The sequence below is a fragment of the Somniosus microcephalus genome, chromosome 6 (assembly GCF_052327205.1).
Source record: "Somniosus microcephalus isolate GS21.2 chromosome 6, FLI_Smic_1.0, whole genome shotgun sequence".
Lineage (NCBI taxonomy): Eukaryota > Metazoa > Chordata > Chondrichthyes > Squaliformes > Somniosidae > Somniosus > Somniosus microcephalus.
Genome location: NC_140992.1, coordinates 5,177,462 through 5,201,299, shown reverse-complemented (window position 1 = coordinate 5,201,299; position 23,838 = coordinate 5,177,462). Strand labels below are relative to the sequence as shown.

Sequence of the window (23,838 nt, the reverse complement as noted above, 5' to 3'; positions counted from 1 at the left end):
ATGAGGAATAAGGAAATGGCAGAGACTCTAAACAAATATTTTGTATCTGTCTTCACAATAGAAGACACACAAAGATTACCAAAAATAGTGGGGAACCAAGGGGCAAATAAGAGTGAGGAACTTAAAGCAATTAATATCAGCAGAGAAAAAGTACTTGAGAAACTAATGAGACTAAAAGCCAACAAATCCCCTGGATCTGACGGCCTGTATCCTAGGGTTCTAAAAGAGGTGGCTGCAGAGATAGTGGATGCATTAGTTGTGATCTTCCAAAATTCCCTAGATTCTAGAACGATCCCAGCAGATTGGAAGGTAACAAATGTAATCCCGCTATTCAAGAAAAGAGGGAGAGAAAAAATAGGGAACAACAGGACAGTGAGCCTGACATCATTCGTCGGTAAAATTCTGGAATTCATTATTAAGGAAGTGGTAACAAGGCAATGAGCCAAATGGTTTTATGAAAGGGAATTCATGTTTAACAAATTTATTAGATGTTTTTGAGGATGTAACTACCAGGGTAGATAAAGGGGAAACAGTGGATGTAGTATATTTGGATTTCCAAAAGGCATTCGATAAGGTGCCACATAAAAGGTTGCTGAGTATGTATTTAAAGTACTTTTAAACAGTTTTATCCGAACAGATTGCTACAGAAATTAACAGACAACGCTGTTTCTGTGAAGGGTAAAACTGCGAAAATACATATCTAGACATTTCTCGTAAGGTCGCTTGAGGTTTCTGAGATACGTGTTAACTCTAACGTGTTATGTTTGCACATTTTTACCCATCAGGTGTTTTCTGGTGTTCTCTTCTGGTTTTAACAAGATAATGTAACATTTTGGAGCAAAGATACAGCTCAGTAGACCAAAGCTCGATGCTAAAATGGCAAATATTTCCACAGCGACCGTGTACTTTCCGGGAGTGCTCACATAAGCGGGGATAAAAGTTACCCAAACAGCAAAAAAGATGAGCATACTGAAGGTTATAAATTTAGCTTCATTGAACTTGTCCGGTAACGTTCGGGCCAAGAAAGCTAAAATTAAACACATACAAGCTAAGAGCCCGATGTAACCTAACACACAGGAGAAAGCAACTACGGAACCCACATCACACTCAAGGATAATCTTTGCGCTTTGATACTTGGTGTTTTTAGCTGGGAGTGGGGGTGATGTCACCAACCAGATCACACATATTATAATTTGAATCAATGTACAGAGAAAGACAATTGATCTTTGTTGTGTGGGTCCAAACCATTTCATCACATTACTGGCCGGCAAGGTTGCTTTAAATGCCATCAGGACTACCAGAGTTTTACTAAGAATACAGGAAATGCACAGAACAAAGCTAACGCCAAACACGGTGTGACGGACCATACATGACCATGGTGATGGCTGTCCAATGAATACAATGGAGCACAGAAAGCACAGTATTAATGAGAATAGTAGAAGGAAACTTAGTTCCGAATTGTTGGCCCTTACAATGGGAGTGTTTATGAAATATAAGAAAACAGCTGCAACAGCTCCTGTGATACAAGCTCCAAATAGTGAAATCGCCGTGAGGGTTATTCCCATGCTGTCTTTAAAGGAGAGGAACTCAATTTCTTTTGGAATGCATTGATCTCTTCGGTCATTGGACCAGTAGTCTGTAGGGCATTTGATACATTCTATAGAGTCTATAGAGAAACAAAGGGAGAAATAACAGTTCAAATGCTGATTTTTTTTTTAAAAATTCAACTTGAACAAACCTGCTTTCGTGGTAAGTTAAAAATGTGACTTGCTGTTATATCTTGCCCCCCTTACTGCTGGAATATTAGCGGAATGGCTGATTCTTGCCCACCTGTTTGGTTACTGATCTCCCCATCAGCACAGGGTAAACAATCAAAGCAGCAAATAGGCTGGCCGATACGAACCGCTCTTCTTGTACCTGGAAGGCAGATATCACTACAGGTTGAGACTGGCACCTGTGGAGACAGAAAGGTTTCTTAAACTTTAACATTTTGTGGAATCGTAGCTCGTGGATAAATGACCCTTTGCTCCATTGACCAATTTCGGCCCTTCTTTCACCCTGTGTAAATCAATTGGAATTCAATATAACTAGCTTTGCTGACGGTAACTAAGACACAAACTAATTGAACCCTGATATTCTCAACATCAACAGCATACTGCTAACTACGAACCCATATTTAAAAATGCTTCCTTCGTAGCGATCAATGAAAGTTTAGCAGGGATGATTTGTGGTACACGCTCCCTATACTTAACAGGAAAAGAGGATTTGTGTGAAACCCTTCCAATGAGACAGACAACAGAGGCACACAGTAGGTCAAGGGCTAACGTCGTTCATTGTAAGTTATTCCAGAAAATCAACAGGAAAAAGAAAGTGGCATGTACAGTATCGAAGTGTTGTTGAATTCTCACCTTACATTTTGCAAACCAGCTGATTAATCGATTTCTTCGGCTCAGTTCTCAATGTTCATCAACTTAATGTTAGTTACCAGAACATCGGAAAGCGAATTATAAGGAAAGACCATTGAAGCTCAATCACAAACTCATTAACGCTCCCATCTTGGAATCGAGTTATATTTTGAATGATTCCTATGATTCCCTCTCTCCTATTTCGCGTTGTCAATTAAACCGAATATTCCTCATTCTTTGGCAAAATATAACTTCCTGCTTCACGTTTGCAGTTCAGCAAATTCCATTAATCTCCTCTGACCCTACGTTCCTGGTGCACTTTGAAATAATGATTGGGGTTTACCTTATCCTTATCCATACCATTTATTATTGTTATACCTCCTTTTTTCGAAGAACATAACAAATGATAGAGGGATATATATTGGATATTGGATAGCTATTTGTAATTATTACACTTGTTAAAACAGTTTTCTCTTTGAACTTTGATTTGTCATAGCTTTCTAGAAAGGATTTTTGTATTTGTTCTTAGGATGTGGATGAACTGACAAGGCATTATTGTTTGTTCATCATTAAGTACCTTGAGAACATTAAAAGTCAACCCGGCAGCGTGGGACTGGGGTCATGTGTAGATCTCAACAGTGTAGGTAAGGAGATTCCACTCGCTGAAAGGTATGAATAATCCAGTTTGGTTTTTTCAATTCAGCAACATGTATTCTGGTACCAGGCCACAGATTGAATTCTGCTTCACAAATTGCCTCGAAGAATGATTTGAACTCATCGCCCCTGGGTTACTCGACTGCCGTACAGTCTTTTTGACGTGAAATTAAGTGTCAGGTTTACACATAGGGTAATAATCTTTATTTGAATGACTATCAAAAGATAGAAAACCTGACGATAACCAAAATATTAAATGGTCAAATCAGTATAGAACAGACCTTAAAACAAAGACAGCTAGTTTGAACATAGAACTGGTACATAGGAATTGCTAGATGAAAAAAGAACAAGGTCCATCTAGTTAGCCTTCCACCATCCTGGTAGTCCCATCATACAAGTATAATGGAGTTGCTGACTAATCATAGCAATCGATCGCTATCAATTAGTCTGAAACAGAGCCGAGCATGACTTAAGGAAAACCCCATTGGTGGAGAGATTTTGAGAACCATAGGTTCAAAGTCGACTGTTCGTCCCACAATGCTACACTTATCACATGTCATGTTGCAAAATTACTCTTATACTGTATCCCAAAATTCTACTAACTAAAAGAAAACTATGTAATTTGCATTTGAATCAATACTAACTGCACCCACCATATCCCAAGGGAACCTATTCCATAGATTCACCAGTCACTCATGGATATATTGTTTCCCCAGGTTAGTTTTGAATTTAGCCCGCTTCCGTCAAGTGAATGCCATATCCTCCACTTCTACAAATTAAATACCTCCGCAATTTGTAAAGTTCTAAATATCATATATTCAAAACTAACACCAGAAAGGAGTGATTGAACACAAGAATTGTTCTGGTCGCTGCACGCAGCAATCATGTAAAATATTTCTTCTAAGAACATAAGAACATAAGAAATAGGAACAGGAGTAGGCCATTTGGTCCCTTGAGTCTGCGCTGCCATTCAATAAAGTCATGGCTGGTCTGATCTTGGCCTCAACTCAACTTTCCCGCCCGCTCCCCATAACCATTGACTCCCCTGTAGCTCAAATACCTGTCTATCTCCACCTTGAATATATTCAATGACTCCGCCTCCACGGCTGTCTGGGGTAGAGAATTCCAAAGATTCACAACCCTCTGAGAGAGAAATTCCTCCTCATCTCCGTTTTAAATGGTGGCATAGTGGTTAGCACTGTTGCCTCACAGCGCCAGGGACCCGGGTTCGAATCCGGCCTCGGGTGACTGTCTGTGTGGAGTTTGCACATTCTCCCCGTGTTTGCGTGGGTTTCCTCCGGGTGCTCCGGTTTCCTCCCACAGTCCAAAGATGTGCGGGTTAGGTTGATTGGCTATGATAAATTGACCCTTAGTGTTAGGGGGATTAAATACGTGGGGTTACGGGGATAGGGTGGGATATGTGTTGATGTAGGGGTTATGGGGATCGGGTGGGATATGTGTCGGTGCAGGCTCGATGGGCCGAAATGGCCTCTATCTGCACTGTGGGGTTTCTGTGATTCTGTGATTCTGTGAACTCCTTACACTGAAACTATGCCCCTTAGTTCTAGATTCCCCCACGAGGGCAAACATCCTCCCTGCATCTACCCTGCCAAGCCCTCTAAGAACCTTATATGTTTCAATTATATCACCTCTCATTCTTCTAAACTCCTATAAGTATAGGCCCAACCTGCTCCAACTGTAATGCAAGTATATCCCTCCTTAAATATGGGGACCAAAGCTGCATGCGTATATGTGGTCTCACCAGCGCCCTGTAAAGTTGTAGCAAGACTTCCCTACTTTTATCCATCCCCCTTGCAATAAGGGCCAGCATTCCATTTGCCTTCCTAATTACTTGCTGCACCTGCATGCTAACTTTTTTTGCTTCTTGTATGAGTACCCTAATATCACTCTGTACCGCAGCATTCTGTAGTCTCTCTCCTTTTAAATAATAATATGCTTTTTTATTCTTCCTACGAACGTCACATTTTCCCACATTATACTCCATCTGCCAAATTTTTTCCCACCATCATCAGTAGTAATAGTTCAAATAAACGCGTTTACGGCGTCGCTTCAGACAGGGTCCGGAGTCATCCTGTATGGTAGATAGGAAATTGGCTTACTTTCTTTGCTAGCGCTGTTCCATGCCAGATTATTTCACTTTCATCCAAGGCGAGTTCTTTTCCCGCAGGCAAAGCTGCATCGTAATAACCAACTTTAACAAGATCAACCGATCCATCAACGCCCTTCTGCCAGTTTATCAGGTCATAGGAAGCGATGGGATCTCCATTTATATCAAAACTTACTTCCTCTCCAAACTGGTTGGTGAAACGCACCTCCCTCAGGTAGTGTAAGAGCTATAGAAAAAGCAAAACAATTATACCCTCAGCAAGTTTTGTGTATATTTCACATTGTTTGCCACATGAACAAGGCAGCATTAAACGAATTACCAATAAAGAGATTTTGGAACCGGACTCCGGTACTGCTACGTGTACACTTGCCTCTGTTTCCAGATAAAAAAAACAAATCAGTTTGCTTTTTAGGATATTGTGTAACTTGCGACAATTCCTCACCTGCCAGGGTAGAATGTTTGACTTTTGGCCACATGTTTTGTTGCGAAATGGGCCTTTCCCATTTTCACACGATTGTAAATTATGAATGGCGTGAGCTGCCGCGTATACCGCTTTGTACACATTGTAGGAAACTCTTAACTGTGACACATCGGTGTATGTGGTCTCAATGGTCTCCAAGCTCTCTGAACCTGTGCACGGTTTGTCTGGAGACGGTGATGACTTTTCTCCCAGAGTCTGATTTGAGATTTTGACGCTACAGCCGAAAACGTCCCGCCAGAATTCTTCTACAAACGGATTGTCTGGCGCTGTGGAAGGGTGGAGTTTGACCAGAAACTCTCTCAGTCCTGGAATTTCCGCTCTCCTAATTCCAAACCCGATTGTTCCAGATAGTATTTCCCGAGTTTCCGCAGTCCACAGTTGGAATGATGTGACCCAGGCTTCACTCGCTAACAGCTGGATGTCAGTAATGTTCTGCAGTCTGAGTTCTGTTACCAAAGACAGCGTGTCACTCTCTCCACAGAATATTATGATCACCTTAGCAGAGGACTTTTGAATAGTCTCTGCAACCTGTCGCATTCTTTCCCTCGTACGACCAGGTGAAAGGAATTCAATGTAGGCGATGCAAATATCAAACTGCGCAATCTCTTCAATTAAAGATCTCATCCCGAATCGGCCATAATCATTGTCTTCAGCCACAGCGCCGATCCAGGTCCATTTAAAACACTGTATGACCCGGACTAAAGCTTTCATCTGAACGGTATCACTGGGAATTGTCCTGAAAAAAGTTGGGAACTCACGTTTATCACTGAGGCATGTGCATGAAGCAAAGTAGCTCGCCTGTTGGGAAAAGATTGCACAGAGACATTTAAAACCATGGAATCATAGAATCATAGAGCATGGGAGGCCCATCGAAACTGCGCTGGCTCTTTCAAACAACTAGCCAATTAATTTCACTGACATGCCCTTTCCCCGCAAACCTGTTGTTTATTTCCTTTTCAAGTACTGAGCCACTTTCCTCAAGAAAGTTACGATTGAATCTGTTTCCACCCCACCACCTTTCAAGCAGCACATCTCTGAGCAATCAACTCGAGATCAAAATTTATCTTCATCTCCCCTCTGGTTCTTTTGCCAATTACCCAAAATCAGTGTCCTCAGGTTACCGACCATCTCGCCACTGTAAACAGTTTATACTAGTTGTAGGCACATGATGCACTATCAATTACTCATAAAAGACTGAGAGTTAGAAGAGTAACCAAAGGCTTTTATTAACAACAGAATGGAGGTCTGCCTCGCGTGGTCGACCGGTCCATGATACTAAGGGCTGGGGAGCAGTCACCTTTATACTAGGACCTGTGGGAGGAGTCAGCCGAGGCATGTCCAGGCATGTACACAGTGGAATACAAACAGGACAAACAGGAATACAAACAGTGGTTTACCACATTCACCCCTTGTTTAAAATTGAGTCCGGCGGGGTGAAGTGTATTAAAAGTTAGTGTATTGGAGTCTCTCCGGAGGTCTTGTCTGCCGCTGTGATCTGCGTGGCGATGGCAGGGGTAGTGAAGTTTCCGGCGTCGAGTCCAGCGTAGGCTGTGGCACAGGCGTGTCGTCCTCGTAGATGTCGAGCGGGTCGCGGGGCCCAGGCCTGCCGTCTGCTGGGGCTGGATATCGGATCGTGGGGGGGGGTGGTAGTGGGTAGTGGGTTACTGCGGCCCCCGAGGGTGCAAGGTCTCTTATGGAGACTGTGTCCTCCCGCCCGTCCGGGTATGCGATGTAAGCATACTGGGGGTTGGCGTGGAGGAGGTCGACCCTCTCGACCAGGGGGTCCGTTTTATGGGTCCTCACGTGTCTTCTCAGTAGGACCGGCCCTGGGGACGTCAGCCATGGCAGTAGCGATGTCCCCGATGTGGACTTCCTTGGGAAGACAAACATTTTCTCATGAGGGGTGGCGTTAGTGGCAGTGCAGAGCAGTGACCGAATAGAGTGGAGCGCATCGGGGAGCACATCCTGCCAGCGGGAGGTTGGAAGGCCCCTAGACTTTAAGGCTAGCAGGACGGCCTTCCAAACTGTCGCATTTTCTCTTTCCACCTGTCCGTTCCCCCGGGGGTTGTAACTGGTGGTCCTGCTTGTGGCAATACCCCTAGTTAGCAGGTACTGACGGAGTTCGTCGCTCATAAACGATGAGCCCCGGTCGCTATGGATATAGCTGGGGAAGCCGAACAGGGTGAAGAGGTTGTTCAGACATTTAATGACCGTGGCACTGGTCATGTCCGGGCAGGGGAAGGCGAACGGGAAATGGGAGTACTCATCAATAATATTGAGGAAGTACACATTGCGGTCGGAGGAGGGGAGAGGCCCTTTAAAATCGACGCTCAGGCGCTCGAAGGGGCGAGTGGCTTTTATCAGGTGGGCCCTGTCTGGTCTATAAAAGTGCGGTTTGCACTCAGCGCAGACTTGGCAGTTCCTGGTCATGGTCCTGACCTCCTCAATAGAGTAAGGCAGGTTGCGGGCCTTGATGAAGTGGAAGAACCTGGTGACCCCCGGGTGGCAGAGGTCATTGTGGAGGGCCCGCAGTCTATCGATCTGCGCGCTGGCGCAGGTGCCACGCGATAGCGCATCCGGGGGTTCATTTAGCTTCCCGGGCCGGTACAAGATCTCGTAGTTGTAGGTGGAAAGTTCGATTCTCCACCTCAAGATCTTGTCATTTTTGATTTTGCCCCTCTGCTTGTTGTTAAACATAAAAGCAACTGAACGCTGGTCAGTGAGCAGGGTAAATCGTTTTCCGGCCAGGTAGTGCCTCCAATGACGCACAGCCTCCACAATCGCCTGGGCCTCCTTCTTAACAGCGGAGTGTCTGGTCTCCGGGCCTTGGAGGGTTCGTGAAAAGAAGGCCACGGGTCTCCCCGTCTGATTGAGGGTAGCGGCCAGGGCAAAGTCAGACGCATCGCTTTCCACCTGGAAGGGGATGGATTCGTCCACTGCGTGCATGGTGGCTTTGGCAATGTCCTCCTTGATACGGTGGAAGGCTAAGCGGGCCTCTGCCGTCAAGGGAAAAGAGGTGGACTTGATCAGCGGACGGGCCTTGTCCGCATAGTAGGGGACCCACTGGGCGTAATAGGAGAAAAACCCTAGGCACCTCTTCAGGGCCTTGAGGCAGTGGGGCAGTGGAAGTTCCATAAGGGGACGCATCCGGTCGGGGTCGGGGCCGATGACTCCGTGTTCCACAACACAGCCAAGGATGGCGAGGCGGTTTGTGCGGAATATGCACTTCTCCTTGTTATATGTCAGGTTTAGGAGTTGGGCGGTGCGGAGGAATTTTTCGAGGTTTGCGTCATGGTCCTGCAAGTCACGGCCGCAGATGGTCACATTGTCCAGATATGGGAAAGTGGCCTGCAACGCATTTTGATCTACCATCCGGTCCATCTCCGTTTGGAAGACGGAGACCCCGTTGGTGACGCCAAAGGGACCCCTAAGGAAGTGATAGAGGCGGCCGTTTGCCTCAAAGGCAGTGTACTGGCGGTCCTCAGGGTGGATGGGGAGCTGGTGGTACGCTGATTTCAGGTCAATGGTCGAGAAGACGCGGTACTGCGCGATCTGGTTGACCATATCAGCTATACGGGGGAGTGGGTAGGCGTCCAGCAGGGTGTAGCGATTTATTGTCTGGCTGTAGTCGATGACCAGGCGCTGCTTCTCGCCGGTCTTAACGACCACAACCTGGGCTCGCCAGGGGCTGGTGCTGCCCTCAATAATCCCTTCTTTCAGGAGCCACTCCACTTCGGTTTTAATGAAAACCCTGTCCCCGGCACTGTATCGCCTGCTCTTTGTGGCGATGGGCTTACAGTCGGGGGTGAGGTTAGCAAACAGTTGGGGGGGGGTGACTCTGAGTGTGGAGAGGTTGCACCTGGTGCGCGGCGGGCAGTTTGGAAGCTGCTGGCTGCGGACTGTGAGTGGGGGTAGGGGTCCACCGTACGCCATCGTAACACTTTTAAGGTGGCACTGAAAATCTAACCCCAGCAGGACGGCAGCGCAGAGGTCAGGCAGGACCAGAAGTTTAAAATGATCATACACGGTCCTGTCTACTACGAGTGTCACCACGCAGTAGCCGCCGATGTCCGCCGACTGGGATTCGGAGGCCATAGAAATCCGCTGTTGCGCAGGCAGGACTGGGAGAGAGCAACGCCGCACCGTGTCGGGGTGGATGAAGCTCTCCGTGCTCCCAGAGTCAAAAAGGCAGATTGTATCGTGACCATTTACCTTAATGTCCATTGTGGAACTGGCCAGTTGGTGCGGTCTCGCTTGGTCCAGTGTAACGGATGCCAGCGTAGGGGTCGGTGTGTCGCTGCGGGTATCAGATGAGGCGGTGTCGGGGGCCTGCTGCATCCCGGCTGTCGTCCAAGATGGCGGCGTCCATGATCCCCATGTGGCTGGAGGCGTCCAAAATGGCTGCTGTACCGGTGATTCGCACATGGCCGGGGAGGTCCAAGATGGCGGCCCGCATGGCCCACATGCGGCGCTGCTGGGGTTCAGGGTGGCTTTGGCCCTGCAGATGCTAGCGTAGTGTCCCTTCTTCCCGCAGCCCGAGCAGATCGCGTTTTTCGCCGGGCAGCGTGCTCTGGGGTGTTTTGCCTGGCCACAGAAGTAGCATTTCTGGCCTTGGGGCTCTGCTGTCTGGCCTTGGGACACTGCTGCGGTAGTTGGGCCGTTGTTGGGGTGTGGCTGGGGTGGCACGGTGCTATGAGACGGTCCTACCGTGTCCCAGGCTGTCATTCCCCGCGGCGTCCACGGTGCAGAGGAGTAGGCATCCATGCCCTGGTAGGCTGCATCCAACGATAGTGCGAGTTCAGAGGCCTTGTTGAGGTCGAGGTTACTCTGCTCCAACAGTCGCTGTCGGGTGTAATTGGATCTGTGGCCCGCTACAAAAGCGTCCCGGATAAGTTCCTCTGTGTACACGGCGGCCTTTACATCCTTACAACCACAGGCCCGGCCAAGCACAGACAGTGCCTGAAGGTATTCCACGGTCGATTCCCCAGGTTGTTGTTTACGACTCCCCAGGAGGTGCCTGGCGTACACTTCGTTCACTGGGCGCGTGTACTGGTCCTTGAGGAGCTTGATAGCGTCCGCGTACGAGGTCGCGTCTTGGATGACCGAGTACACTCGGTGGTTCACTTTGGAGGTCAGGACATCCAGTTTGTCCTCGTCCGATTTGATTGCTTCGGAGGCGGTCAGGAATTTTTTGAAACACTTAAGCCAGTGAGTAAACTTGGTGGATGAGTCCGCCTCCCGATGATCTAAGTCCAGGCATGCTGGTGTGAGGATCTTCTCCATTATAAAAATGTTGTTAATAAAATTGATGCGCTATCAATTACTCATAAAAGACTGAGAGTTAGAAGAGTAACCAAAGGCTTTTATTAACAACAGAATGGAGGTCTGCCTCGCGTGGTCGACCGGTCCATGATACTAAGGGCTGGGGAGCAGTCACCTTTATACTAGGACCTGTGGGAGGAGTCAGCCGAGGCATGTCCAGGCATGTACACAGTGGAATACAAACAGGACAAACAGGAATACAAACAGTGGTTTACCACAGCACATACTTGTACATCATCTATGTAAGCGTTTCTCGCAAATCAGTTGACACATCTTACCATACCAATGCCGAAAGGGGCCACCACTCTCGACACTGCGATAGATTGCGATGATCCTCCATCTCCCACAAGCAGGGGCACTGGTGGAACTCCAGCACACGTGTAATTGGAAGCGATTCCCTCTTTCTCCTTCAGTAACTTGAAGGCTCCTTTCAGCCCTTCGGAAGGTGTGTCACAACTGTCGAAAATCTTATAACCCAGAGATGTGTTCGGAAGCAACTCTGAGTTCCTGTTTATTTCTTCTATTGCAAACGCCATGGTTAGAGCCCAACGCAGACCACTTTGGCTGAACCTGTCACAAAAAAGGGGGAAACTTTCATTCCTTCTGTATGATCAATCATTGCAAAAATAAGAATAACTTGACAATTGGTCTTTTTTCATTAGAATAATGCAGATTACAGCGCAATATAAAAGACGCATTTAAAATTAGAGGAAAATGGAATAGGGTAGATAGAAGCAAAATGTTTCCAGCAGCTGAGGGGTCCAGAATGAAGACCATAGATTAAAAATAAGAAATTTAGCACAGAAGAGAGAAAAAACTTCGTCACACAGGGAGGTGTGAGGCTCTGACATCCATTTCCAGTTAGGTGGATGAAACGAAATGGGCCGAAGAGATATGGGAACATGGCGGGTAAATGTGATCTGAACTATTTGCTGGAGTGGAGGCTAAATATCGACACGAACTGGTTCACTGAGAGTTATACCCTTGTTACAACTGGTACTCGTGCTGCCAAAAGGGAGCTCTGAATATGCACGAAGAACTCTGCTCTGGGCATCTATCCTTTCAGAATGAAGGCGCCACGCCGCTTTTGGTAGGCTTATCCTATCATTCATATACACAATAGCATTTGGCCTCCGCACCAACTTACAGTCTATCATCGTTCGGTTAGTAGAAGGTCTAAAAAGCTACAATTTCGGAAAAGATATCAAATACAATCGCTGCAAAAAGGAGTTTGTGTTGTTGGAAGCAGGCGGGTGCAAAGTGCCTGGAATGTTAATTGTGATCTATTTCGTGGAGCTGTACCTATATGAGTTTTCGAGCAATAAGTTGTCGTCTGGACTGATGAGGAGCATTTCGAGTTCTGTAAAATCAATAATGTGTCGTTATTTTTTCAACTATATTGCTCTCTGCTGGGTTTATATGTCCAGATGGTTCGTGGCAGTCCACTCGCTCTCATCCATTTATATTTTCTTCTCATTGTACCATTCAGCTGACTGAGGAATGACTGCACTGACTTGACCCAACCACCCATTGGGGTAGCCCAGCTGTTGATCATCCACTGTATAACGAAATGCTTCCTGGTGTCTGCTCCATCCTTACCTTTTCTAACCGTGAATCTGTGCCTCACTTGCTGCTGCCGCGCTATTAAACCTGTTCTACTGATCTCCAGACCGGTTTTCTGGCATTGCACATAGAATCACTGGATCTTGCACAGAAGGTGACTATACAGCCCATCGTGCCTGTGCGGGCCCTTTCAAAGAGCTATCCAAATAGTTCCACTCCACCATAGCCCGGCAGCTATACAGAACCCTGGTTAGACCACACCTGGAGTACTGTGAGCAGTTCTGGACACCACACCTCAGGAAGGATATAGTGGCCTTGGAGTGTGTGCAGCGTAGGTTTACCAGAATGATAGCCGGACTTCAAGGGTTATGTTCAAGGAGAGATTACACAAATTAGGGCTGTATTCCCTAGAATTTAGAAGTTTAATGGTTGATCTGATCAAAATGTTCAAGATATTAAGTGGAACAGATAGGGTAGATAGAGAGAAACTATGTCCTCTGGTTGGGGGCTCTAGGAATTGGGGCACAGTCTAAAAATTATATCCAGACATTTCAGAGTGAAATTAGGAAACACTTCTACACACAATGGGTGGTCGAAGTTTTGAACTCTCTTCCGCAAACGGCAATTGATGTTAGATCAATTGTTAATTTTAAATCTGAGATTCATAGCTTTTTGTTAACCAAAGGTATTAAGGGATATGACCAAAAGCAGGTATATTGAGTTAGGTGGCAGATCAGCCATGATCTCATTGAATGGCGGAACAGGCTCGAGGGGCTGAATGGCCTCCTCCTGTTCCTATGTTCCCCTGTTCAAGTACATATCCAATTCACTCTTGAAAGTTACTATTCAATCTGCTTCTCCCACCCATTCAGGCAGTGCCTTCCGGATCACAACAATACGCTGCGGAAAACAATTGTCATCATCTCCCCTCTGGTTGTTTTGCCATCTATGTTGAAGCTGTGAACTCTGCTTTTCGACCCAGCCGCGAGTGGAAAAAGTTTATAGTAATCGCATGAATCTACTTCTATCTCGTCCAAGTAAGCGTTTATCGCAAAACAATTGACACATCTTACCACACCAATGCCGAATGGGGCCACCACTTTCTACACTGAGATAGATTGCGATGATCCTCCAACTCCCACATATTATGGATATTTATTTCCTTAGTTACTTCATTAAAACCGTCATAATTTTGAGCAGGTCTATCAATCTCCACTTAACATTCACTGCTCTAAGGAGAACAATCCCAGTTTCTATAGACTCTCCACATTGCCCGAAATAGAAACACTGAATAACTAAACCAGTCTGAAAAGGATCACGTAGGAAGGGAAACAAAAATGGACAAACAACCAAAGCACAATAGAAAAAACGCGAAAAGGGCGCAAACCAAACAAAACTAAAATTATGCTTAGAAAAGTATCCAACCCAGACCGGAGTATTTTCAAATTTAAAGATCAATAATGACTGTCACTCACTCCACACAGCGCACCGGTTGAGGTTTAGATTGGAATGAGTTATGGTCCGGCGCAGCTCTTAAATGTATTGGAAATAAACCACCAAGAATAACATCCCCATCCTGAAACATTCCAGGATTGAACTTGTCCCGAAGTTTGCATGGCGGATCGGCTACGGAACCCAGGATCTGGATTGGGATCAGTAACAGAAGGCTCCAAATGGAATGAAGTGGCATCAAGAAAACCGGAAGATTTTCTCAGGAGTAACTGGGAAGAAGGTTTCAATCTGAGCTTCAGCGCTCTGATGCAAGCGGCCCGCTACACGGGGATATTAAACCCTCACAACCCAGTCCCAAGAGGTTTCAAACTCAAACCTCGCAGGTGCTCATTACTGTTGTCTTATCAAAAAGGCTAACGTCGTGTTTTCCGACGCTCGGGGCTATTGTGTATCTGATGGTTTCGTTAGATTAACTGTGGATACCGCAGAATCGTTACCATATCAGGAAGACAATCTGCTCTATGTGAAGTAAACGTTTCAGTGCAGACAAGGGCCGAATTGTTGGTGTCACAGCATCTATTGTGAAGCTGTTCCGCGAACTCAGTTTCTGTCCGCAGGGAACCAGTCCCGTGTTTGATGCTGAAGATCGTTTCACGGGCACTGAATGCATCACTGAGAGAATCAATGAAGATCCATTTAATCGTTACGATGTCATCTTTCGATGCGACTTAAAGCTAAATGATTCGCAGCGAGGTGACAATAGATCTGTGGCGGCCTTTCCATAAAGAGCTTCCAGATTATTTTCCTTGTATTGAAACTGATCCGTGTCACATTCTGACTGTGACGACACAGTGTTGTTATCATTGAGCCGCACTGAGGGGAGCTTGTTCTGGTCGCTTGATATTTCTAGCAGATTATAAATTCATAAAACCCATTTGCTGTTTAGCGAGATGACATAGGATTACATAGAATTACACAGGTATACGGCACAGAAGTAGGCCATTCGGCCCAACCAGTCCATGACGGTGTCTATGCTCCACTCGAACCTCCTCCCGTCTTTCCTCATCTAAATCTATCAGTATAACCCTCTATTCCCTTCTCCCTCGCATGCTTGTCCCGCCTCCCATTAAATGCATCTATACTATTCGGTTCAACTACTCCCTGTGGTAGCGAGTTCCACATTCTCACCACACTTTGGGTAAATAAGTTTCTTCTGAATTCCCTATTGGATTACCTGGTGACTATCTTATATTGATGGCCTCTAGTTAGGCTCTTCCCCACAAGTGGAAACATTATCTCTGTGTCCACTCTATCAAAACGTTTAATAATTTTAAAAACCTCTATTAGACCACCCCTCAACCTTCTCTTTTCAAGAGAAAAGAGACCCAGCCTGTTCATCCTTTCTTGATAGGTATACCCTCGCATTTCTGGCATCATCATGGTGAATCGTTTTTCACACTCTCCAGTGCCTCTATATCTTTTTATAATATGGCGACCAGAATTGTACCCAACGCTCCAAGCGTGGTCTAACCAAGGTTGGATGCAAGTTTAGCATAACTTCTCTACTTTTCAATACAAGCCCTCTAGAAGTAACTCCTAGTGCTTGGTTTTCTTTTTTTAATGGCCTTGTTACCCTGTGTCTCTACTTTTAATGATGTGTGCATTTGTATTCCGAGGTCCCTGTGCTCTTCTACCGCACTTAGATTCGTGTTTTCTTAGCAATAAGTGACCTCCCTATTTTTCTTACCAAAATGTTATTCCACACATTTATCTGTGTTGAATTTCATTTCCCAATTATATGCCCATTCTTCAAGTTTATTAACATCTTCCTGTAATTTGTTGCAGTCCTCTTTAGAATTGACAACACCGCCCCCCCCCGCCCCCACCACCCCCCAGAGTTGGTGTCATCTGCAAATTTAGAAATTGTGTTTTTGATTCCAAAGTCAAAATCGTTAATGTAAATTGTGAACAGCAGTGGTCCCAGCACTGATCCTTGTGGAACACAATTACCCACCTCCTGCCACTCTGAATAGCTACCCTTTACCCCTACTCTCTGCTTTCAGTCTTGAAGTCAGCTAGTTATCCATTCTGCTAATTATTCCCTGACTCCACATTCTTTGACCTTATTCAGATCAGATCAGCCATGATCTTATTGAATGGCGGAGCAGGCTCGAGGGGCCGATTGGCCTACTCCTGCTCCTATTTCTTATGTTCTTATGTTCATTAGTCTATTATGTGGTACCTTATCGAAGGCCTTTTGAAAATCTAGATAAATTACATCTATTACCATTGTCTACACTCTCTGTTACCTATTCAAAAAATTAAATGAGCGTAGTCAAGTAAGACTTTCCCTTTTGAAATACATGTTGACTATTCATTATTATATTTTGGTTTCAAGTGGTCTTCTGTTTTTTCCATTATTTTTTCTACCACCAATGTTAAACTGACTGGTATATAGTTCCGTGGACATGTTCCATCTTCCTTCTTAAATATAGCTATTACATTAGCTATCTGCCAGTCCTCCAGCAGTACACCATGTTCTAACAAATTATTAGATATCTCTTCAATGGCTTCTTTTAAAATGTGCAAATGTAATACGTCGGTACCAGGGATTTTATCCTCTTTGAGTTTGATTAGTTTATTTAATACTTCTCCACTTTTTATTTTAAATGCAGTTATCTCATCACCAATCTCATCATCCGATGTTGTGTGCACCTATTCAGTCTGCCTGGTAAATACTGAAGCAAAGTAATTATTTAATATTTCTGCCACCTCTCTATTGCTGCCTGTGGTATTATCCTGTCCATCCCTTAGTGGCCCTATTCAAATCCCAACTTTACTTTTTCATTTATGTGCCTGTAAAATATTTTACTATTTTGTTTTATGTTCCTTGATAAATTAGCGTGCAAAGTAAAGAACATAAGAACATAAGACGTAGGAGCAGGAGTAGGCCATACGGCCCCTCGGGCCTGCTCCGCCATTCAATAGGATCATGGCTGATCCAAACCTAGACACTCGTCCACTTCCCTGCCCGCTCCCCATAACCCCTAATTCCCTTATCAGCTAGGAAACTGTCTATTTCCGTTTTAAATTTATTTAATGTCGCAGCTTCCACAGCTCTCTGAGGTAGCGAATTCCATAGATTTACTACCCTCTGAGTGAAGAAGTTTCTCCTCATCTCAGTTTTGAAAGGGCAGCCCCTTATTCTAAGATTATGCCCCCTAGTTCTAGTCTCACCCATCAGTGGAAACATCCTCACCGCATCCACCCGATCAAGCCCCCTCACAATCTTATATGTTTCGATAAGATCGCCTCTCATTCTTCTGAATTCCAATGAATAGAGGCCCAACCTACTCAACCTTTCCTCATAAGTCAACCCCCTCATCTCCGGAATCAACCGAGTGAACGTTCTCTGAACTGCCTCGAGAGCAAGTATATCTTTTCTTAAATATGGAAACCAAAACTGTACGCAGTACTCCAGGTGTGGCCTCACCTGTACCCTGTATAACTGAAGCAAGACTTCCCTGCTCTTATACTCCATCCCCTTGCAATAAAAGCCAAGATTCCATTGGCCTTCCTGATCACCTGCTGTACCTGCATACTAACCTTCTGTGTTTCATGCACCAGGACCCCCAGATCCCTTTGTACTGTAGCACTTTGCAGATTCTCTCCATTTAGATAATAACTTGCTCTTTGATTTTTTTCTGCCAAAGTGCATAACCTCACACTTTCCAACATTATATTCCATCTGCCAAATTTCTGCCCACTCACTTAGCCTGTCTATGTCCTTTTGCAGGTTTTTTATGTCCTCCTCACTCACTGCTTTCCCTCCCATCTTTGTATCGTCAGCAAACTTGGATATGTTGCACTTGGTCCCTTCCTCCAAATCGTTAATATAGATTGTAAAGAGTTGGGGCCCCAGCACCGACCCCTGCGGAACACCACTAGTTACTGATTGCCAACCCGAGAATGAACCATTTATCCCAACTCTCTGTTTTCTGTTAGATAGCCAATCTTCCACCCATGTCAGTATATTACCCCAAATCCCGTGATTTTTTATCTTGTGCAATAATCTTTTGTGTGGCACCTTGTGAAATGCCTTTTGGAAGTCCAAATACACCATATCCACTGGTTCCCTTTTATCCACCCTGTTTGTTACGTCCTCAAAGAATTCGAGCAAATTTGTCAAACATGACTTCCACTTCATAAAACCATGCTGACTCTGTCCGACTAAATTATGCTTATCCAAATGTCCTCTTACTGCTTCCTTAATAATGGACTCCAACATTTTACCAACCACAGATGTTCGGCTAACTGGTCTATAGTTTCCAGCCTATTGTCTACCTCCCTTTTTAAATAAGGGCTTTAGATTAGCAGTTTTCCAATCTGCTGGGACCTTTCCTGAATCCAGGGAGTTTTGGAAAATTACCACCAATGCATCTGCAATCCCTACCGCTACTTCTCTCAAGACCCTAGGATGTAAGCCATCAGGTCCAGGGGATTTATCCGCCTTTAGTCCCATTATCTTACCGAGTACCACCTCCTTAGTGATTTTAATTGTGTTTAGCTCCTCACCCCCTATAGCCCCCTGTTTGTCCAGTGTTGGGATATTTTTAGCGTCCTCTGCTGTAAAGCCTGATACAAAATATTTGTTCTGCGTTTTTGCCATCTCCATGTTCCCCACCACTAATTTCCCGGTCTCGTCCTCTAAGGGACCAACATTCACTTTAGCCACCCTTTTTCTTTTTATATAACAGTAGAAACTCTTGCTATCTGTTTTTATATTTTTTGCTAGTTTACTTTCATAATCTATCTTCCCTTTCTTAATTAATCTTTTGGTTATTCTTTGCTGGCTTTTAAATGCTTCCGAATCTTCTATCCTCCCACTAAATTTGGCTACTTTATATGTTCTTGTTTTCAGTCGGATACTATCCTTTATTACTTTACTTAGCCACGGATGGCTGTCTTTTCTTTTATGCCCCTTTTTCCTCAGTGGAATATATTTTTCTTGAAAGTTGTGAAATATCTCCTTGAATGTACACCACTGCTCATGTACCATCTTACACCTTAATCTATTTTCCCAGTCCACTTTAGTCAACCCTGCTCTCATACCTTCATAGTCTCCTTTATTTAAGCTTAGTGCACTTGTTTGAGATCCAACTCTCTCACCCTCCAACTGAATTTGGAATTCAACCATGTTATGGTCACTCATTCCAAGGGGATCCTTTACTAGGACATTTTTTATTAATCCTGTCTCATTACACAGGACCAGATCTAAGATTGCCTGCCCCCTGGTTGGTTCAGTAACATACTGCTCAAGGAACCCGTCCATAATGCACCCTATGAACTCTTCCTCAAGGCTGCCCTGTCCAGTTTGATTTGTCCAGTCAATATGAAAGTTAAAATCCCCCATGATTATAGCTGTTCCCTTATTACAAGCCCCAACTAATTCCTGATCTATACTCCGACCAATGGAGTTGCAACTGTTGGGAGGCCTATAGACTACGCCCACTAGTGACTTTTTCCCCATATTATTCCTTATCTCCACCCAAACTGTTTCACTATCCTGATCCTTTGACCCAATATCATTTCTCACTATTGCAGTGATTCCACCCTTTATTAACATAGCCACCCCACCTCCCTTTCCTTCCTGTCTGTCCTTCCTAATTGTGAAATACCCCTGGATGTTTAGTTCCCAGTCATGGTCACCTTGCAGCCATGTTTATATAATGGCCACCAGATCATACCCATGTGTAGTTATTTCTACCGTCAACTCATCTATTTTGTTACGAAGTATGTTTTGTGACAATTTATTCCTGCTTTTACCCCCTTTACTACTTTACCTTTATCGTTATACATTCTGTCCCTCCCTGACACGCTCTGGTTTTTAATTCCCCCACTGCTACCTTGCTCAATTGCCTTCTCCACTGACATTTTTATTTTTCGCTCTCTTGAAACCTCCCCCCCACTAATTAGTTTAAAGCCCTCTCTACAGCTCTAGTTATTCGATTCGCCAGGATTCTAGTCTCAGCACTGGCCAAGTGAAGTCCGTCCCAACGGAACAGCTCTCTCCTGTCCCAGTACTGGTGCCAGTGTCCCAAGAAGCAAAACCCATTTCTCCCACACCAGTCTTTGAGCCACGCATTTAACTCTCTGATTTTATTTGCCCTAGCCAAATTTGCTCGTGGCTCAGGTAATAACCCAGAGATTATTACCCTTGTGGTTCTGTTTTTTAATTTGGCCCCTAGCTGCTCATACTCCCTCAGAAGAACCTCTTTCCTTGTCCTATCTATGTCGTTGGTACCAACATGGACCACGACAACTGGATCCTCCCCCTTCCACTCCAAGTTTCTCTCCAGCCCAGAGGAGATGTCCTTAACCCTGGCACCGGGCAGGCAACACAGCCTTCGGGACTCTCGCTCTTGGCTGCAAAGAACCCTATCTATCCCCCTAATGATACTATCCCCTACCACTAAAACATTTCTTTTTACTCCCCCCACTTGAATGGCCCCTCGTTCCACGGTGCTGTGATCAGGTTGCTCATCCTCCCTGCAGCCTCTGTTCCCATCCTCACAGGGAGTAAAAGCCTCAAACCTGTTGGATAAGAGCAAGGGCTGTGGCTCCTCCAACACTACCTCCTGGATCCCCGTACCTGCCTCACTCATAATCACACCCTCCTGTCCCTGACCACGGACTACATCTGAATTAGTTAATCTAATTGGTGTGACTACTTCCTGGAACACAGAGTCCAGGTAACTCTCCCACTCCCTGATGTGTCGCAGTGTTAGAAGCTCAGCCTCCAGCTCATCAACACGGAGCCAGAGTTCCTCGAGCAGCCAACACTCACTGCAAATGTGATCACTGTGAACATCAATGGCGTCCACCAGCTCCCACATATTGCAGCACTAACACATCACCTGCTCTGCCATTCCATGTAATTAATTAAATTTATTATTATTATTTTTAAATACCCTCTGCCCCGAATCTAGATGATGAATATCACACCTCTATTTAATTGAACTTACCAACTTATAAAGGTTTAAAAGGGAAGGAAAAGTACTCACCAACCAGCCAATCACCTACCAGCTTGGCTGTGGTGTCACGTTTGAATTCTGACCTCCCTTTGGAATGTTGCCTCTGGAGCCTGTTTAGGCTGCCTCGCCTCGCTGCTCCGGCTCGACAAACGCTGCTGCTCCCGGCTGCCTCGACTGGGACTCGCCTCACTGTTCCGCCTCCACGATGTTTGCTAATCCTGAGGCTGGCAGGGAAAAAAGGCGAAAACAGAAGAAAAACAGCACCTCACATCCCACTTGACCAAACTCTCTCACTTACCCAAACTCTCAAAGGCACTCTCTGCTGCTAGCACTCCGAAGCACATGGGATTGGGGGTAAGGTACTGACTTGGATAGAGAATTGGTTGGCAGACAGGAAGCAAACAGTTGGAATAAACGGGTCTTTTTCCAAGTGGCAGGCAGTGACTAGTGGGGTACTGCAGAGATCGGTGCTAGGACCCCAGCTATTCACAATATATATTAATGATCTAGACGAGGGAACTAGATGTAATATCTCCAAGTTTGCAGATGACACAAAGGTGGGTGGGCGTGTGTGCTGTGAGGAGGATGCAGAGAAACTCCAGTATGATTTGGACAGTTTGGGTGATTGGGCAGATGCATGGCAGATGCAGTATAATGCGGATAAATGCCATGTTATCCACTTTGGGAGCAAAAACAGGAAGTCAGATTATTATCTGAATGGCAATAGATTGGGAGAAGGGGAAGTGCAACGAGACCTGGGTGTCCTTGTCCAGGGTCGATTGGGCTTATATTCGCTGGAGTTTAGAAGAATGAGAGGGGATCTCATTGAAACTTATAAAATTCTAACAGGACTAGACAGACAAGATGCAGGAAGGATGTTCCCGATGGCATGGGAGTCCAGAACCAGGGGTCACAGTCTAAGGATAAGGGGTAAGCCATTTAGGACAGAAATGAGGAGGAATTTCTTCACCCAGAGAGTGGTGAACCTGTGGAATTCTCTACCACAGAAGGCAGTAAAGGCCAATTCATTAAATATATTCAAGAAGGAGTTGGATATATTTCTTAAGGCTAAAGGGATCAAGGGATATGGGGAGAAAGCAGGGACGGGGTACTGAATTTGGATGATCAGCCATGATCTCATTAAATAGCGGAGCAGGCTCGAGGAGCCGAATGGCCTACTCCTGCTCCTATCTTCATATGTTTCTATGTTCTATGTTCTACATTATTGTTCGCCAATATTGTTGTCCATTTTATTTTCCCAGGTAAACTTCTCAGCCCACAAAATTGGGTTGTCTCCAATCTATTAAATTGGTCTTCGTCAAACTTATGTCCTTCTCAATTATTATATTAAAACATAATTATGGTCACTATTGCCTAGATATTACCTTACTTTTATTTCTTTTATCTGCTCTGGTTCATTCCACATTACTAGATCCAATAGCGAATCCTCCCTTATTTGACTTCTTACATATTTGATTAGAAAGGAGTCCTGTACACACTGTAGGAACTCCATTCCCTTAGATCCTTTACCTACCACTTCTGGACAATTAATATCCGGGTAGTTAAAAACCCCCATGATTATCATTCTATGCTTTTTACTCATTTCCCTAATTTGTTTGCATATTTCATCCACCACCGTCCTTCCACTATTAGGTGGTCTGTAGACCCCATTAGTGTGATTGACCTTTTATTATGTTTTATCTTTATCCACATGGATTCTAATTTTGTCTTGCTGATAGCTACGTCATTTTTTTCAAAACTTCTTATGAAAGAACTACACGAGGACCACAGGAATAATGAGAGAACTCCATGATTTTCTAAAACACGAAATGCAAGAAGAATTTCTGAGGTAAATTGAAGATGTTGCGCATAGCATTTCCAATATTTTTACAGTAAGGTTCTGACTTGATTACAGCAATGCTCTCCTTGCTAGAGTACCGAGGGCTATTTTTCACAAATTCAATCTTAACTAAAACTCTACTGCCGCCATATAATACTCTATCAGTCCTGTCCTTGTAAACCTGAATTTAATCCCCATCCCCAAATGTATCAATTTCAAACTAACATTCCTCATCTAGAAGGCCCTCCATTGCCTTGCCCCACGATCTCTGTAACACTTTAAAGTCATGCTTTCTCCAGTCCAAGAATCGAGCCTCCTTTGCACTCTTTTCCCTCTGCTTCACCTTCAATGTGAAGTCTCAGTCACTGGGCTTTACGTTCTGGAACAATCTCCAAAATCCCTCCACCTTTCCAATTCAATCTCCTTCTTCATAAGCATCCTGCAAACCGATATTTTTCATCACGCCTTTAATGGCCATCCTTTCTCCAGCCATCGCTTGATGTCTGGTCATTTTCATGTGAAATGCTTTAGGCTATTTACTGCATTAGAATTGCTATGTAATTACTAATTGCTGAGGCTGCTCTGCTTCTTGTAAAGACTAGAAAATTGGCTGTGCAAGACGGCATAGAACCTAAGGTGGCGAAGCAAACCAAGAAGTAAACTTTGTGGACAGTGAATATCATCAGTGAAGAATCCCCGAGGATCCACAGGACCAGAAATAAACAAATCTAGAGATAGATTTTCGACTTCACTGTCTGAGTGGTAATCACGCCCTCTATTGAACCTGTCAGATGTTCATTCCATACTGAAAGATTGGAAGAGGAGTTGATTGGAATCGTTGGAACATAGGAACGTGAGAACATAGGAACAGGAGGAGTCCATTCAGTCCCTCGAGCCTGTTCTGCCATTCAATTAGATCATGGCTGATCCATATCTTAACTCCAATTAACTTACTTGGT

At 44.9% G+C, this 23,838-nt stretch overlaps 1 protein-coding gene across 1 annotated transcript; it reads right to left on the bottom strand.

Annotated features, from left to right (window-relative positions):
• Positions 1-758: 758 nt before the first annotated feature.
• LOC147115386 (extracellular calcium-sensing receptor-like) lies at positions 759-11,534 on the bottom strand. The gene is made up of 5 exons (XM_085989565.1): positions 11,269-11,534; positions 5,630-6,466; positions 5,180-5,413; positions 1,831-1,954; positions 759-1,666 (listed from the first exon to the last, which is right to left on the bottom strand). Exons 1-5 carry the CDS (start codon positions 11,524-11,526, stop codon positions 759-761), a joined length of 2,361 nt encoding a protein of 786 aa, XP_085845691.1. The 5' UTR covers positions 11,527-11,534.
• Between the last annotated feature and the right edge of the window lie 12,304 nt (positions 11,535-23,838).

Bases quoted from the DNA above. Each gene is read 5' to 3' on its own strand.
- LOC147115386 (XM_085989565.1), bottom strand. From the start codon at position 11,526: ATGGCGTTTGCAATAGAAGAAATAAACAGGAACTCAGAGTTGCTTCCG. The intron at 6,467-11,268 runs GTAAGATGTGTC...TTTTCCCAACAG, and splicing joins CCCCTTTCGGCATTGGTATG to GCGAGCTACTTTGCTTCATG. The intron at 1,955-5,179 runs GTAAGCCAATTT...CTGTCTCCACAG, and splicing joins GAACAGCGCTAGCAAAGAAA to GTGCCAGTCTCAACCTGTAG.